At 40.0% G+C, this 18,857-nt stretch overlaps 1 protein-coding gene across 1 annotated transcript in view; it reads left to right on the top strand.

The window, feature by feature from the left end:
- The first annotated feature begins 735 nt into the window (after window positions 1–735).
- The window catches only part of LOC307141846 (sphingolipid delta(4)-desaturase DES1-like), a 27,535-nt gene continuing 9,413 nt past the window's right edge, over window positions 736–18,857 (top strand). The window contains exons 1-2 of the mRNA XM_079842298.1: window positions 736–934; window positions 15,991–16,733. Coding sequence (XP_079698424.1) covers window positions 853–934; window positions 15,991–16,733 — 825 coding nt within the window. The 5' untranslated portion in view covers window positions 736–852. The remainder of the gene's footprint in view (window positions 935–15,990; window positions 16,734–18,857) is intronic.

Below are 18,857 nucleotides of genomic sequence, written 5' to 3'. Positions count from 1 at the left end.
TCGAAGTTATGACATACTCATATTTACTCATACCCAAGTCATATTTATGTGATGAAACATCGAAATTGACATAAGTTATATTATGAGATGAAAAGTATGAACTTTAAAAGTCTTACTTATGACAGGAATTGACATTATGAGATTATTATTTAAGTGATATTTATGAATTGTCAAAATTGTCTCATAATTATTACTTAATATGTCATAATCTCAACTTTTTGTTGTCAAAATTATGAGATGGTGGGGAGTTGAATATAAAATTGTATATGAAATTTGTATACTTTTTTGCATTGAACTGATTATTCAATAAAAACAATCCACAAAAAAGTAAATGAGATGAAACATCGATTGAAGTTGACATACTACATCCTAATTATGACAAAAAGGTCAACATTATTATTTAAAAGTGATAATTATGGTATCATAATTCTGATTTAGTATGTCATCTCGAATTTTCCCTCGTTTTATTGACAAAAAGTTATAATAATGATTTAGTACGTCATAAAAGTATGTCATAATAATATTTTTATGTCATAATCATGATTTACCAAAGCTTTTGTGGCTGAAATGGCTGTGAGGGGACAGACTCACGGAGACTCTCGAACTGCCACAGAAAACGGCGCCATAACGGTTCTGCGTGTTCGCGAGACTCCGCCCACTGCCGTTGGTTTTCTATGGCTCTGACTCCGCCCACTGACGACTCCGCCCTCTGAAGACCCCGCCCTCCGCGTCAGCCCTTTAGAAATCGAAAGACCGTCCTCGGTAAGGAGGAGGGCTGAGTTCAGTGAGACAGGGGAGGATGTGAGACAGACCCGTGTGAAATAACTGCTCCTACATTCACCGACCGCAGACATGGGGAATCGCGTAGCTCGCGACGATTTCGAATGGGTTTACACGGACCAGCCTCACGCGGACCGGAGGAAAGAGATTCTGGGTGAGTCTCCGATCGCGGACTGTAACACACACACACACACACACACACACACTATTCATCTCTCCAGCGCACATCCGGGCTCTTTTAACCGCTAACTCCAATATAAAACGATCTCCTGCGAACGCTCACGCGAGCTAAGCGGTTTGATTGTGCTGTTTTTTGACGTGTACGTTGTTTTTGTTCTTTAAAGAAGCCGTGTGGCTTAAGTGTTCGGGTTTAGAGAGGAAATAAGAGCTTAAAGAAGCCGTGTGTTTAAAGTGTTCGCGTTTAGAGATGAAGAGCTCGACCGTTATGTGAGGGCCGCTCCCGACACTCACCTAACGTTACAGGAAATATAATATTACGGGCTGAGGGATTAAAGTATTATATTATAATGTGTAATATTCGTAGAATAATCGTATTAGATATCCGTGACCGCTAACTAGTAAAACCGTCCTCTTTCTAACGATTATTAGCCGCTAACTGGTTTCATAACCGTGTGAATATGGTTCGTTATCGCGCGGTTCTGTGATTATTTTACAGATGTAATCTTTCTTCTGTTTGTTCATTTATCAATGGTGTGTTATTACAATGAATAACTGTGAGTTTGGGGGTTTAGTGGGCGGCTGACAGTCACGTGAGGAGAGTTAGCTAATGCTCGAGATCCGCCTGACTTCATCTATCTATCTATCTATCTATCTATCTATCTATCTATCTATCTATCTATCTATCTATCTATCTATCTATCTATCTATCTATCTATCTATCTATCTATCTATCTATATATCTATCTATCTATATATCTATCTATCTATCTAAACCTCAAGCTAGTAAAAACTAATTAAATGTTTTTTTGGGTCAGACTTTGTCGAGACAAACTTTTTGACCTAGTTCTGAATGTAAGCGAACACATGATATTCACAGAAATCCCTGTATTAATGCTCTATTAATGCTCTATTAATGCTCTATTAATGCTGTATTAATGCTGTATTAATAGTACAATATGACTCTATAGTGTGCAGTTACTCATAAACCTGCGTATGAATAAATGTGGAAAGAGTTTCCGTCTGTACACATTATCATGGATCACGCTTCACCACATTCAGTGTTTAATAGGAAGTGTTGCTAATTCATGATTTATTCATCACACACACACACACACACACACACACACACACACACACACACACACACACACACACACACACACACACACACACACACACACACACACACACACACACACACACCAGCCTTCTGGTAAATGATTCTGTAGCTGTTTAATTATAAGGCTCAACGGGCCTGAAGGTACGCCTAAAGGAAACTCTTCACTGCCCCTATAGTGTGTGTGTGTGTGTGTGTGTGTGTGTGTGTGTGTGTGTGTGTGTGTGTGTGTTGATTGAGCACTGATGGATCAACACATTTAGCAGGAAATTAAGTCATAAGAGTGGTATAAATCGTATAAATATACAAGGCGACGCCCACGCTCGGGGTAAAAGGCATCCTGTATTAATACACATCTTTTATTTAGTTAATAAGTGTTGTGGGTAACTACATAATCACATTACTTTTACAAGTAACTAGTAATGCATTTCTTTTAAATTTACAACAAAATATCTGTTACTTTTTCAAATAAGTAACGCAAGTGCAGAGGCGCTAGGGCCTGTATCACGATATGAGTGTTTCATATCAGTCGAGATCAATAATTATTGATATTTTTATGACCTATTTAAAATAAGGACCAGGAGAAACATATTTTAAACGTAACCTAATTATAATCCCCTCAGTTATAAAGGCAGAAATGTCAACACAACCACGGAAAACACTCAAATAATTAAAATATAAACACGTCTAAAATCACAAAGAACACTTCAAGGGTTAGTTCACCCAAAAATGTAAATTGTGTGATTAATGACTGAGCCTCATGTGGTTGGACACCCGTCAGACCTCCGTTCATCTTCAGACACAAATGAAGATATTTTAGTGTAAATCTGATGCTCTGAAAGGCCTCCATTGGCTCAACTTTACACTCTCAAGACCCTTAAAAGACACTAAAGACTAAAGTTACAAAGTCCATCTCACTACAGCGGCTCTACAATAACTTTATGAAGACGAGAATAGTTTCTGTGCGCAAAAAAACCCCTAAATAACGACTTATATAGTGATGACGATTTCAATACACGGCATCATGAAGCTTCAAAGTGTTATGAATCAGTGAGTCGATTCAGCGGTTCAGAGCGTTATGAGTCAGTGAGTCGATTCAGCGGTTCAAAGCGTTATGAATCAGTGAGTCGATTCAGCGGTTCAGAGCGTTATGAATCAGTGAGTCGATTCAGCGGTTCAGAGCGTTATGAATCAGTGAGTCGATTCAGCGGTTCAGAGTGTTATGAATCAGTGAGTCGATGCAGCGGTTCAGAGCGTTATGAATCAGTGAGTCGATTCAGCAGTTCAGAGCGTTATGAATCAGTGAGTCGATTCAGCGGTTCAGAGCGTTATGAATCAGTGAGTCGATTCAGCGGTTCAGAGCATTATGAATCAGTGAGTCGATGCAGCGGTTCAGAGCGTTATGAATCAGTGAGTCGATTCAGCGGTTCAGAGCGTTATGAATCAGTGAGTCGATTCAGCGGTTCAGAGCGTTATGAATCAGTGAGTCGATGCAGCGGTTCAGAGCGTTATGAATCAGTGAGTCGATTCAGCAGTTTGAAGCGTTATGAATCAGTGAGTCGATTCAGCAGTTTGAAGCGTTATGAATCAGTGATTTGATTCAGCGGTTCAGAGCGTTATGAATCAGTGAGTCGATTCAGCGGTTCAGAGCGTTATGAATCAGTGAGTCGATTCAGCGGTTCAGAGCGTTATGAATCAGTGAGTCGATTCAGTGGTTCAGAGTGTTATGAATCAGTGAGTCGATGCAGCGGTTCAGAGCGTTATGAATCAGTGAGTCGATTCAGCAGTTCAGAGCGTTATGAATCAGTGAGTCGATTCAGCGGTTCAGAGCGTTATGAATCAGTGAGTCGATTCAGCGGTTCAGAGCGTTATGAATCAGTGAGTCGATTCAGCGGTTCAGAGCGTTATGAATCAGTGAGTCGATGCAGCGGTTCAGAGCGTTATGAATCAGTGAGTCGATTCAGCGGTTTGAATCGCCAAATTTCAGCAGTTTGACACGCGATCCGAATCATGATTGCTTCTTGATGCTAATGGAGATCTGGAGAGCTCTCTCACACACACACACACACACACACACACACACACACACACACACACACACACACACACACTATACTGTTCAAACAACACATCATCCTCCCTGTGATCGGCCTAATGCTGAGCAAACTCTCTGTATGCGTGTTGGTGTTTGCCTGCGTTGGGGATGTTCCTCCAGTAAGCCTGACCTGTGCTGACTTGTGCTAATAATGCGGGAAGCCTGATCCAGACGTGTCTAAGACTGTCTGCATATTAAACCCTGGAATCCAGGCTTTTTGTCTTTTCTCAGAGCCTGAGAAAATGAAATGCTTTGGATGGAAAGTGCACACATTTAAATTCTACTGTGTTTTCATTGTGTTTTCTTGGGAGCTGTAGGCAAATGACCCCGGCTAAGTGTGTTAGCGAGGATGGGCCGATGTTAGAGACACAGAGTCACTGTTCCAGATCCTGCTGGTGTCGAGTTGCATTGTCATAGAGATCATTTGAATGTTCTCCTCTTCCACATCAGCCTGTTTCAGTTTAACAACGTCAAAGAGTGTAGAAGCCCAGGAGGCGAAACTCTGTTGTGTAATGCTGCGTTCACACCGGACGCGATTCGCGCGAGTGATTTACATGTTAAGTCAATGCAGAGATGCGCAATGGCATTCTGTGGCGCGATTCGCGCGAATGAGAAAAAGGAAACCTCACGAATCGCTCAAGTTGAAAAATCTGAACTTTGGCGGATATTTCGCGCCGCGTAAACCAATCAGGAGCTGCTCTAGTAGTGACAACAATGAGAAGAAAATCTGTATATTAATATCTGGTTCAGACAATATGATTATCACTGTGATAACATTAAATGACATGAAACACAACCCAGTCTCTTTTTGTTAAATGCAAGTTAATGTTTGATCAATAATACAAAAGTATAAGTAAAAGGTATAATAAACTACACATGAAATAAAGCAAACAATTCAGCCAAACATTCAAAGTCAGCGCTAGTCGGCTAACGTTACAACTAACGTACAGTTATAGCCTAAAAATATAAAGTAATGAAACTTCTCTTTGCCCTCAGTCTAAACGATTTGCCAGGGAACAAATTCTAGATCCATGAGACCAAAGATCGGCCGTTACAAGACGAATTATAGCTCGAGACACACCACAGAGACATCAGAGCCACACACACACACACACACACACACACACACACACACACACACACACACACACACACACACACACACACACACACACACACACACACACACACACACACCACAGAGACATCAGAGCAGCGGCAGAAGAACTGGCTGAGGAAAGGCTGATCTCACTGGAGCTCACACACACACACACACACACACACACACACACACACACACACACGTTTGTTTTTGTGAAATGTGAGGACATTCCATAGGCGTAATGGTTTTTATACTGTACCAACCGTATTTTCTATCCCCTTACACTGCCCCTGAACCTACCCATCACACACACACACACACACACGCACACACACACACGTTTGTTTTTGTGAAATGTGAGGACATTCCATAGGCGTAATGGTTTTTATACTGTACCAACCGTATTTTCTATCCCCTTACACTGCCCCTAAACCTACCCATCACACACACACACACACACACACACACACACACACACACACACACACACACACACACACACACACACACACACACACACACACCACAGAGACATCAGAGCAGCAGCAGAAGAACTGGCTGAGGAAAGGCTGATCTCACTGGAGCTCACACACACACACACACACACACACACACACACACACACACACACACACACACACACACACACACACACACACACACACACACACACACACACACACACACACACCACAGAGACATCAGAGCAGCAGCAGAAGAACTGGCTGAGGAAAGGCTGATCTCACTGGAGCTCACACACACACACACACACACACACACACACACACACATGTTTGTTTTTGTGAAATGTGAGGACATTCCATAGGCGTAATGGTTTTTATACTGTACCAACCGTATTTTCTATCCCCTTACACTGCCCCTGAACCTACCCATCACACACACACACACACACACACACACACACACACGTTTGTTTTTGTGAAATGTGAGGACATTCCATAGGCGTAATGGTTTTTATACTGTACCAACCGTATTTTCTATCCCCTTACACTGCCCCTAAACCTACCCATCACACACACACACACACACACACACACACACACACACACACACACACACACACACACACACACACACACACACACACACACACACACCACAGAGACATCAGAGCAGCAGCAGAAGAACTGGCTGAGGAAAGGCTGATCTCACTGGAGCTCACACACACACACACACACACACACACACACACACACACACACACACACACACACACACACACACACACACACACACACACACACACACACACACACACACACACACACCACAGAGACATCAGAGCAGCAGCAGAAGAACTGGCTGAGGAAAGGCTGATCTCACTGGAGCTCACACACACACACACACACACACACACACACACATGTTTGTTTTTGTGAAATGTGAGGACATTCCATAGGCGTAATGGTTTTTATACCGTACAAACCGTATTTTCTATCCCCTTACACTGACCCTAAACCTACCCATTACACACACACACTCACACACACACACACACACACACACACACACACACACACACACACACACACACACACACACACACACACACACACACACACACACACACACACACACACACACACACACTGCCCCTGCCCCTAAACCTAGCCCTCACAGGAGACTGTGCAGTTCACTTTCTGTGAAAAAAAACTTGTTCTGTGTGATTTATAAGCATTTTGAAAAGTGAGGACATGGGGAACGTCCTCATATTTCACCCTCTTTTTGTAATAACTATGTCATTATACACATTTGTGTCCTGATATTTCACGAAAACATGCCCACCCACACACACACACACACACACCACAGAGACATCAGAGCAGCGGCAGAAGAACTGGCTGAGGAAAGGCTGATCTCACTGGAGCTCACACACACACACACACACACACACACACACACACACACACACACACACACACACACACACCACAGAGACATCAGAGCAGCAGCAGAAGAACTGGCTGAGGAAAGGCTGATCTCACTGGAGCTCACACACACACACACACACACACACACACACACACACACACACACATGTTTGTTTTTGTGAAATGTGAGGACATTCCATAGGCGTAATGGTTTTTATACTGTACAAACCGTATTTTCTATCCCCTTACACTGACCCTAAACCTACCCATTACACACACACACTCACACACACACACACACACACACACACACACACACACACACACACACACACACACACACACACACACACACACACACACACTGCCCCTGCCCCTAAACCTAACCCTCACAGGAGACTGTGCAGTTCACTTTCTGTGAAAAAAAACTTGTTCTGTGTGATTTATAAGCATTTTGAAAAGTGAGGACATGGGGAACGTCCTCATATTTCACCCTCTTTTTGTAATAACTATGTCATTATACACATTTGTGTCCTGATATTTCACGAAAACATGCCCACCCACACACACACACACACACACCACAGAGACATCAGAGCAGCGGCAGAAGAACTGGCTGAGGAAAGGCTGATCTCACTGGAGCTCACACACACACACACACACACACACACACACACACACACACACACACACACACACACACACCACAGAGACATCAGAGCAGCGGCAGAAGAACTGGCTGAGGAAAGGCTGATCTCACTGGAGCTCACACACACACACACACACACACACACACACACACACACACCACAGAGACATCAGAGCAGCAGCAGAAGAACTGGCTGAGGAAAGGCTGATCTCACTGGGTTAATGAGCGCCGCTGATCCACTGGAGCTCACACACACACACACACACACCACATCACATGTTCAAATAGGCTCTCTTTATATAAATAAACCACACATTTGAGCACACATTTGAGAAAACTATGTTTTGTCACACATTAACAGTAGATTTTAACAAAAAAAAGAAGTGTAAACACAGCCCATGTCCGCCATTTCTCAACGAGACGAGCCGCTGGCAGAAGCTCCGCCCATGAGGAGAATCACGTGAATTTCACGCGCGATTGAAGCGAGTAAACTCAAAATGTTCAAGCGTCCACCTTCGCGCGAATCGCGTCCGCTGTGAACGCCACATTATGGGTAACAGTCTGTAGATGGCGCTATGGAGGCGCGGCCGCCATTATGGACTGAAAGCTGCTGAAATTGTTAGCGAGCATTTCACTGTGTGCACTTTCACTGAAGATGTTGAAAAACAAGTTCATATTTTTGTGATATTCTATGTAAAAGATTAACTGTCTTTAGAAATGTTCATTTATTATTTTATTTATTTTTCCAAATCATATATATGGTGATGTTCACTAGGGCTGGGCGATATGACGATATTATGGTATATCGACGATGTCTCGCAAATATCTCGATATCGATAACAGTCAGTGTTATCAGACGATAATCGACAGTATCGTAAAAATGACGACTGATAAACTCACAGGACATTGCGTTGCCAAATACATTATAAAATAGCTTAGTAGTGACCATACACTTACCTTTTTAGTGTTTTTGATGTATAGCTACAGTAGCTATTATGTGTTAAAGCAAAACATTGAAGTATATGGATAAGATGTTGGTTGTGGTTGTGCGCAAAGAGAAGCACGTTACAAATTAACTAGACATAGGTTGGCTTGGCTAAATGTTTTAAACAGCTCAAAATATTATTGGCAATTAAATTATAAATAGAATAGCCTATTAATAACACAAATATTAATCAAACATGTAAACCTGGAAAACATTTAAAATACTAACGCTAAAAATAAAATGAGAGAGCGAAACCTTTGAAAAAAAAATATTTTATTCAGGACACAATGCGAACGATATTCAATCATTTAGACAAATTGCTTTTATCAGTAACATATTCAAAACGTTTAAAAAAAAATCAAAATATGGGTAAACAAACATCACCTTAAAATAACTTTATGCAGGTGATCTGTAAAACACCGTAAATGTGGTTTACCCAGCATGTCTTAACAGTTGCGTATGACAATCATAAATGCATTTTTTAAAATCATCAGTAAAATCTTAAAAAAAACTAAATCATCATTCAAAATTAAAACAATTGATTTTTTTTTTTTAATTAGACACCTTAAAAATAAAATATAATCCAAATATCTCGTTATTTAATTGAACCTATAAAACGTAGGCTAACTGTGGTTTGCATGCATGTCTTAGCAGTTGCCATGCATTTTTTTTTAAATCATTAAAATCATAAAAAAAAATCTAAATTATAATTCAAAATTAAAACAAATATGATTTCATTTTTTAAAAATACATTAGGCTAGTTCTCAGAAATAAAATATAGCCTAATCTAAACACCACGTTATTTAATTGAACCTATGCATTTATAAAACATTAACGCAACAATCTAACGCAGGTTTCTAGACACGAAATTTTGCATGATTTTGCTTAAAAAGCCCTTCTTTAAAGTGAATTTCGTTTTGTATAAATGGTATCTTAATTTTAATCAACGTTTAATCAGACAATTGCCTGGATTTAATAAATAAGAAGCAAATAGTCTATAGCAGACAATAATTGCGGGAGCGATCACATGCTTTACACATGAACTGGAGTCTCAAATAAACCCAAACTCAGCAGATACTCGTCTCACAAACATGAGAAATATGTGTATATAAAGCTTGAATTGTCCACTTTTAAACGTAACGAAAAGAAAGTAGTCCAGCAATGCGCACCTTTCAATAGTGGCGGTGATATGCGTCCGTTCATTCACGCTTGTCAAAGACGCATCCGTTTACAAACCAATCAATGTCCAGTTGCCGCACACAGAGATGAAGACGAGTGGACCAGGGCTCTACATAGCGACCATTTTAGGCGCCTGAAAATTACTGCGTGCGACTGCGAAAAAATATTTAGGCGCACCGGTGCGAGTGACCCGATCGCTTCTCATGAATAGATGTATAAATCGGAATAAAAACTACAAACACTGACTGACTGAGCAACTGTTACATTTCGTGCTGCAATCAACTGCTTTTCATGCCTTCTGTCCGCGGAGCATGTGCAAAAAACGTGTGCGACGGACTATACTTCACAGATTAAATGGTGAAACCGCGGTCTATGGGTGAAACGGGTGTGACGCGGCCATGCACTTAGCAGACGCCTCGCGCTGATGTTTCTTTGCAGCCAAACTTAACTAGAAATACCACATTTGGATTATCATAAACAAGGTCGGAAATTAACTGGGGCTTGGGGCAAAAATGCCACCAAAAATGAATTAATAAAAAATAATTTAAAAACGCTCCTGTATGAGTTCTTGATTTAATATTTATCAGCTGCAGTCCATAACATTTATTGTGTTTAAAAATGACTAGATGCATATGAGTGAGTACATCATGAATCCATTTTCCAAACCGTGTTTTTATCTTACCCTGAATCACTACGGTACACATATAATAAGTGTTTATATTCTGACTATTCCAGTTCGGGTCGCAGTGCTGCGGAGGAGCTAGTGCTGGGCGGTATACCGGTTCATACCGAATACCGGTATTTATTTTTTTTATGAAATTAATTTTGATGATACCGTAATACCGGTATATGTCGCTTAAACAACGTTCGGAACGCGGCGCAGCGCGTCATTGTTTGAGAGGGGACCCATTTCATTGATGCACTGTAGTAAGAGCAGTCAGAGCACAGTTGAGATCGCATTAACAGCACAGCCTATGGCTGAATCCTATACTCTCATTCACTATAGGGCTCGGGCGTCTGACGTCATTACTTTGCGTGGCGCCCATGTTGATGGCCTCATTTGCTGCTACTCGGACTACTGCGCACTGTTTATAGACGTGCTCCCTCTCAGTCGTGTGTCTTAATTTGGCGTTATTATTGGGAACCATGGTAAACCGTTGTTGCATTGTGGGGTGTAACACTAGATCACATAATCGCCATGGGAAAGAGGTCGAAAATGGATTAACTTTCCACTGCTTTCCTGCTTGGAGACGCAACCACGGAGACCAAGTATCCGAGGTAACAAAGAGTCGTCGGCTCGCTTGGATCGCGGCTGTAAAACAAACTGTTACCTGGGGATATGGTGTTGGCTGATCGTGATTGGAACCGTCCGCAACAAGTACACTATTTTGTCAGATAAAGTACCGATTCACATGGTGTTGCCAAGCAAGGACGAAGACATGACATTCCTCTATAATTGTGTCTGTATGTTGTGCTCTGACAAACATGAGCCCTAGCGTTGTGCTGAAATAAATGTGCATTAAATACAGCCATAAGTGTCTGTTACATCCATACCCACAATCTTCACAATAAATATACTTAAATCAGTATAATGTGCAAAAGCAAGAAGTGTCACACAATCAGATATTTTTCAGTGTTTATTTGCAAGTAGTGCAACCCGAGAACACAGAACGGTGCAGAATGCTTCAAGGTAAAAGGTTAACGTTACATAGGCTTCATGGTCTGCAGCTCCTGAACCCATCCATTTATGAACTGCAAATTTCATATGAATCCAAACCGTTAATAGTTCCAATTTTGTCCATATACCGGTCCCTGACTTCCCTATTTAACGTATCTCGGTAAATTCCACATCCTTTTCGGGATTTTAACATAGTTTTTCTTTCTCCCAACTCTGCTTCTCCTCGTTCGATTTGCTGTATGTTTACATTCGCGAGGCCATCAACATGGCCGCCACGTCCCAGAATGCAACGCAGCGCCCGAGCCCTATTCCCTACGTTATCACTTTATTTGAAGGAGTGAATGAAAACGTGCGTGAAGTCGGACAACCGTTGTGTGTACATCGGCTGTACACTCGTTATTGCGGTGCGATGGGATAGAATGAGTGCACTCAATAACGTCCACTAGGGTTTCAGACACCACTAAAAAGCGCTGTGCCCTCCAAATAATGCTATATTTGAGGTTATGGGAGCGATGTCGGATTCAGCCCTTGATTATATTTGAGAATTCAAACTACATGCGGCGCGCGAGAGAGAGCGGTTTCTGCACGGAGCACCGTGATGGGTTTAACAGCGTTCTCCACATGGATCATATAGCACTGATATAGACCGGAGCGAGCGCGTTTAAATTTTTTATGGACATATTTTATAAACTCTAGTGCTCTAGACATGAACCAGAAGCGTGTATGCGCGCATATTTCATCACGTCTTATTAAAATGAAATGTATGCACTGATTACACTGATAACCTATGTCTGATCACGAACGCGCTGACACGATGGATTATTCTGCTACACAAAAGACAATGATGTAAGTTAATAAATAAACTGACAATTCAAAGAAGAATGGGCCAAAAAGTAACTGCTTTATTCTTTCTGTGTTAAACTGATGTGTGTCATTCGTTCAGAGAGTGCTCTTAAATGTATTGCAAATATCCGCGTTTCTCCTCGTTTTGGCAGTTTGTTGTTATATAGGATTAGATTTTTAAAATGCTTAAGGTGCCCTCAACTCAACTTTTAATATTCAGGAGTCTGTAAGTATGATTCTGAGCGTGTTGGATGTCTGTGTTTTATTGGTTGTTGTCTCTCCACAGCATCATTTTGTAAACCTGTAGACCTATTAACTCAAGTGTGGAATTTTTCTACAATATTCACTCGTCATGACAGTAAAACAGGGCATTCTTGTCAATCTCCTGCAGTATTTCCTCTCTCAATCAGTAGAAAATGTGATTAACACCCTGTCATGCATAGGGGAAAAAATACCGTCATATACCGTGAAACCGATATAATTTAGAAAAATACCGTGATATACATTTTTGGTCATACCGCCCAGCACTAGGAGGAGCACAGTCCCTGTGTGACTCGCCATAGACACACACAGAGAGAAGTAGATCCGGCTGTTCTTCCGCAAGACGCACGCAGTTCTGTTTAAGCGCCAGAGCGCCAACAGTTACGGACTGCTATTGCTCCGAGTATTGGCATGATTGCAAATGTGATACTGATCTTGTACAAAAGTCCAATAGACAAGTTGATATTAAGTAACAACGTTTTAGCCACAATACTGTTTATTTCGTGAAAATCAAAACAACACCAGTTGCGCATCTCCAAGCGGTTCGATCGAATGAATCTGCGTTTGAACGACTGAATCAATCACTCCCACATAGACTTGACGCCCCCTACTGGCTGTTTTATTTTCATATTTATACTTTGCATGGACTTTTTATTTAAAATATAAATATTTTAACAAAGTTTAAGTTTAACTTGTACATAGCCTATTTCTAAATTCAAAAACTTATATTTAAAACATTTATACAACATTATTTACCCATGAGCTGCTTGTAAATGTATCTAAACACCACTTCAGATAGAGCTTCTGCGCCACTTCTACTTTTGATGAGGATTTAATTAGATTGGTAACAGTCTGGTTGTGTCTTATTGCTCTAACTGAATTTAATGTTTAAATTAACATTTAAAAAAAAAAACTTTTTTATTTTAAATGAAGAAATTGACCAAAGATGGTGCATACATTTAGTAAAAGATTAGAAAACATTGCTCTTCTAATGGTAAAAATGCCCCTGGACATTAATTTAAAGGGACAAAGATCATCCTGTAATGGGAAAGTTATAATTGGAATACGTGTTATTGATCAGAAAGTGCTCCTAAATTTTTGACTGTGCTCCTAATTTTTTTTAATTAAGAGCACAAGTGCTCCTCAAGAAAAAAGTTAGCGTAGAGCCCTGTGGACGCAAGTGTGTCATGTTCAGTTCTTTAGAGCACTCGTGTAATGGCAATGTGAAACCAAACCAAAACTAACCCAATGTATAAAATGTATCAAAACATGAACTTCGGTTCGGACCTCGGTGTGGACTTTCAGGTGTGATTTTATGCCTGGAAAATTTTGACACAGACATGAGAAATGGCGCGCGTGGTCAGTGCGGAGTAGACGATATTATCAGATATCACGATATTTTTGAAGGCGATTATCCCCCCCAAAAAATTCACATATCGCCCAGCCCTAATGTTCACTAATTTCAAAATCAACATTTGAATAAATATCTTATTACTGTGTGTCTGCTTATATATTATTTCATGAATTTCTGTTATTCATATAACAAGGAAAATGCATAATAGAACATAAATATTGATAGATTAAAGATATGCAGTCATTTTATAATTGTATCTTTGCAAACTGTAAGTGGTAGGCCGATTCGGTGGGGGGCTTACCCTTACGAAAAACTGCTATAGGAATCTTATAGTATTTTGGGACAAAATATTATAGTAATCTTATAGGGATACTATAGTAATTTGGGACATACTATAGAAGTACGATAAGACTTAAAATATTATAGAGGTATTACAGAACATCACAGAAGTATGTTATGTTCTGTAATACCTCTAATATCCTAGAGCCGCTATAGTATTTCTATAGTAGTCTTATACAGGGCTGGACATTAACGCTTGTCCGCACAAGTGTATTTTTTGAAGGGGCAAGTGAAAAATAATTTTACTTTCCCGTCGGACAAGTGTCCTGAGTAAAACGTCAAAACAAAAAATAACCAGGGAATCACCAAAGTGCAATAATGATTGTGCATCAGTGTAAGTGGAGATGGATAGTGGATAATAATATAAAACTAACTGACGTTAATAAGGTTGAGCTGTTGAGGCTCAGACTCTCAAGGAGAAAATCCAAAACAAATGAGCGGCGCTCACACACAGAAACTCAGTTAACACACACGGTTAAAATTGTGCAGTTTTTATATTTATAACATATGATACAGTTAAGCAACATCACACTAACAACGACTGAAAATGACACTGATTTCATACGCCAGCTCCATAAACAATTAATTAACAAAGTCACTTACATTTTAGAAGCAATATGGACTGATTTTGTTCTATTTCAGCAGCGAAAATATTTAGCCAAACAAAGATCACAGCAGAACCATAACACACCTCACAGCATCAGTGTGTGTTAGTGAATGATTCAGCGTTTAAATGAATCGGTTGAATCAAAGATTCAATGACCGCCAAATTCAGGAATGAATCAGCCGTTTCACTGAATCGACTCAATGATTCGCTCATTCAGACGGTCACAGCGCCACCTACTGGTGCTTTACTTTCATCTTTCCAACATTTCTTATTTGTATATTGAAAAATATTTAAAATAATCTCATAACATTATTTAATGCAGTTGTAATTTTTCAGTGTAAATGATTTAATTTGATTGGTAACAGCCTATAATGTCTTATTCTAATTTAATTTATAGATCAAATTTAAGAATATAAAAGGAAAGCTGAAGCATAGCCTATATTTAATAAGATTGTGGAAAAATGGCCTTTATAAAAAGGTAAAAATATCACAAATATGCATATATAAATATTTAAAAGCTGATTGAACACTGGTGAGAATATTGCTTCAGAATAGATTATATTTATGAAAAAAATGAATGTGAACCGGCTTAATGTCCAGCCCTGCTTATAGTAATATTTTGTCCCAAAATACTATTTTCCTAAGGGTAATTAGGCCATGCATAACCAACACATAGACGTAACATTTTCTGTCATTTAGCGTCGGTCATCCTCATTAATATATTTTAAATTGTTTTCATATTTAGATATGACGGCGAGAAAACATTACGTTATGTTAAGTTTTTGTTATGTTAAGTTGGTTCAGTGCCATTGACTTCCATTATTTTTCGGCGTTTTCCTTCAGTTCGTCATGGGGGCAACTGTCTATTGAGTTTCGCCTCTTGGGCTTCTACACTCTTTGACAACGTGTTGTCTTTTTTTTTTTGGCAGCTAAATACCCAGAGATCAAGTCTCTGATGGGACCCGACCCCAGACTGAAATGGATCGTCTGTACGATGGTTGCGGTCCAGTTTTGGGCCTTCTATCTGGTGAAGGACCTGTCCTGGAAATGGGTCTTGTTCTGGACGTATGCGTTTGGGAGTTGCATAAACCATTCAATGACGCTAGCCATTCACGAGATCTCTCACAACACCGCCTTCGGCAACAACCGCGCCAAGCTGAACCGCTGGTTTGCCATCTTTGCCAATCTGCCCATTGGGTTGCCGTACTCGGCATCGTTTAAGCGCTACCACCTGGACCACCATCGCTACTTGGGCGGAGATGGCGTGGACGTCGACATCCCGACCGACTTCGAGGGCTGGTTCTTTAGCACACGTTTGCGCAAGCTCATCTGGATAATGTTCCAGCCGCTGTTCTACGCTGTGCGACCCCTCTACATCAACCCCAAACCCATCAGCCACCTAGAGGTCATCAACACGGCCATCCAGCTCGCGTTCAACGCCCTCCTCTACTGGTTCTGGGGGGCCAAGCCCTTGGTCTACATGATGATGGGCTCATTGCTAGGAATGGGTCTCCATCCCATCTCAGGACACTTCATTGCAGAACATTACATGTTCCTCAAAGGCCATGAGACCTACTCGTACTATGGGTCCCTCAACCTGCTGACCTTCAACGTCGGGTACCACAACGAGCACCATGACTTCCCCAGCGTTCCAGGACGCAGACTACCGATGGTAAGATATTACTCCACTTCATGTTTACAAAGCCAGATCGCTCTCAGTAGTTCAAGTATTTGTTAACTCTTTGATCCCCCCCAAATATGACAATCGCCTTTTCTAAAATATAATGGTAGCTATTAGGGATGCAACAATACAGTTAGTGCACGGTCGGTTTTTAACCACGGTTTTCGGTTCGCAAAAAAAGTGTTTTTTGCTATTCTATTCTTCGGCGACAGGAACAGCAAGAGGTTAAGGAGAAAAAAAGACTTTTTTATTACAATACTCTTTCTTTATTTTACTTAAAAGAATTGAAAAACCTTACTTAAACTTAAAACTTTACTTGTACACCTTCCTAGTGTATTGTAAAATATAATATAAATATATATAAAGATTTACTCTGGCAGCTCAGAGCTGTACAGCAGCATTTAAGTATGAAATTGAATTAATAAATGTAAAAATAAAACACGACATAGACTTCACTATAAAATATACACTGAATCTTATTAAAGCTGCTGTATTAGTTCTTCAGTCAAGAGCAGAGAGTGATTTTCTCTTTGTCTTTTGTTGTTGTATTAACACTAAAGGGATAGTTCACTCAAAAATGAAAATTCTGTAATTTAGAAATGAATACAGGTTTGGAACAACATTAGAGTGAGTAAATAATGACATAATTTTAGAGGTGAACTGTCCCTTTAAGGACCGCGTATTCACTATAGGCTGCGCCGCTGTCAATTAAAGACCTGCACACATCTAATATACACACACACCGATTTTACTTTCACTTTAGACATAACCGACTGTGTTTATGTAAACCTTGTGTGTATTTAACAGTATTAGCAAAGTAAGACGACTAACTTAATTAGTCCAGTAATCGTGTGTTTGACAGGCGTTTAGTGTGCACGCTCGGAAAAGCGCATGTTTAACCGGCAAGGCTTTAAAACGCATGCAAATAATGAACTTTGGTGATTGTGAATTCCGTGAGTATAACTCCACCACTAACGTGTGATGTGAATGTGTGTCGCGTTGTTCAGTATTGGGATGGAGGCAAGTGATAGAATTTGTAGACAAATAATTAATTAAATGCAAAAACGAAAATTCATAAAAATTCATTAAAAAAAAACGCAATTCATAAGCGCGTATTGAACCTTGAATGCCGTACTGAACGGTTCAATATTATAAAGTAGCTATATATTTATTAAGTATGAAGAACCATTTATACTATGTGAGAAAAATATAAATAGTTATAGGGGTCCTATAATGCCCTTTTCACACCACAGATTCTTTATTTTAGGATGTTTTGAAACATTTTGATGTGTGTGTCTCTTTAAATGCAAATGAGCTGCTTTCAAGAATAGGGCAGAGCCTTTATAGCTGGAGTGTGTAGAGCGAATTCACACAGCGAATATAATTCACAGAGATGGATCAATACCAACTGTTACACACTTCATTTTCAGAACATGTAAGTATTGCACGTTATATTTTGTGAATGTGCTGGTTAGGACGCTACGCCGTGGCTAAAGGTACCACTCACAGAGATCAGAGATGTCATTCGTTTTATTTTTGAGCGTTTAAAAATAACCAGCTCTGTGAATGCTAGCTTTAGCCACGGTGTAGCGTCCTAACCAGCACATTCACAAAGGCCACTTGCAAACACACACATATTATAAAGTGCCGTACTTGCGTGTTCTGGATATGAAGTTGGATCACGAATCTTTGCATCTTTGAGAAGCAACATTTGTGCAAATCCTGCGTTTGTAAAGTAGTTTGTAAAGTGAATCCACTGCATCCTCTGTGGCTCAGATGGCGAGAGTTTATTATTACAGCCAAAAACAGAACAGTTATGTTTTAATAGAGGACACATTTTATGACCAGGTGCTCTAGTCTACTTTTGCCATGACGTTAGAACCTTAGATTTTTATTTAGCAATAATAATAATCATAATTATTATTATCATATTAATATATAAGCACAAAATGTTATACACAAACACTTTTCATTTGTTAAAAAAAAAAAATCGCAATTTTAACCAGAATAATCGCAATTAGATATTTTCGCCAAATCGTGCAGCCCTTAAACACTGGGACCCACATCAGTTAATTTAACCATTTTAAGAACATTGAACATTGACCGTTGTTTTCA

This window comes from Gobio gobio (genome assembly GCF_949357685.1).
Source record: "Gobio gobio genome assembly, chromosome: 18".
NCBI lineage: Eukaryota > Metazoa > Chordata > Actinopteri > Cypriniformes > Gobionidae > Gobio > Gobio gobio.
This window is presented reverse-complemented; position numbering and strand designations above follow the sequence as displayed.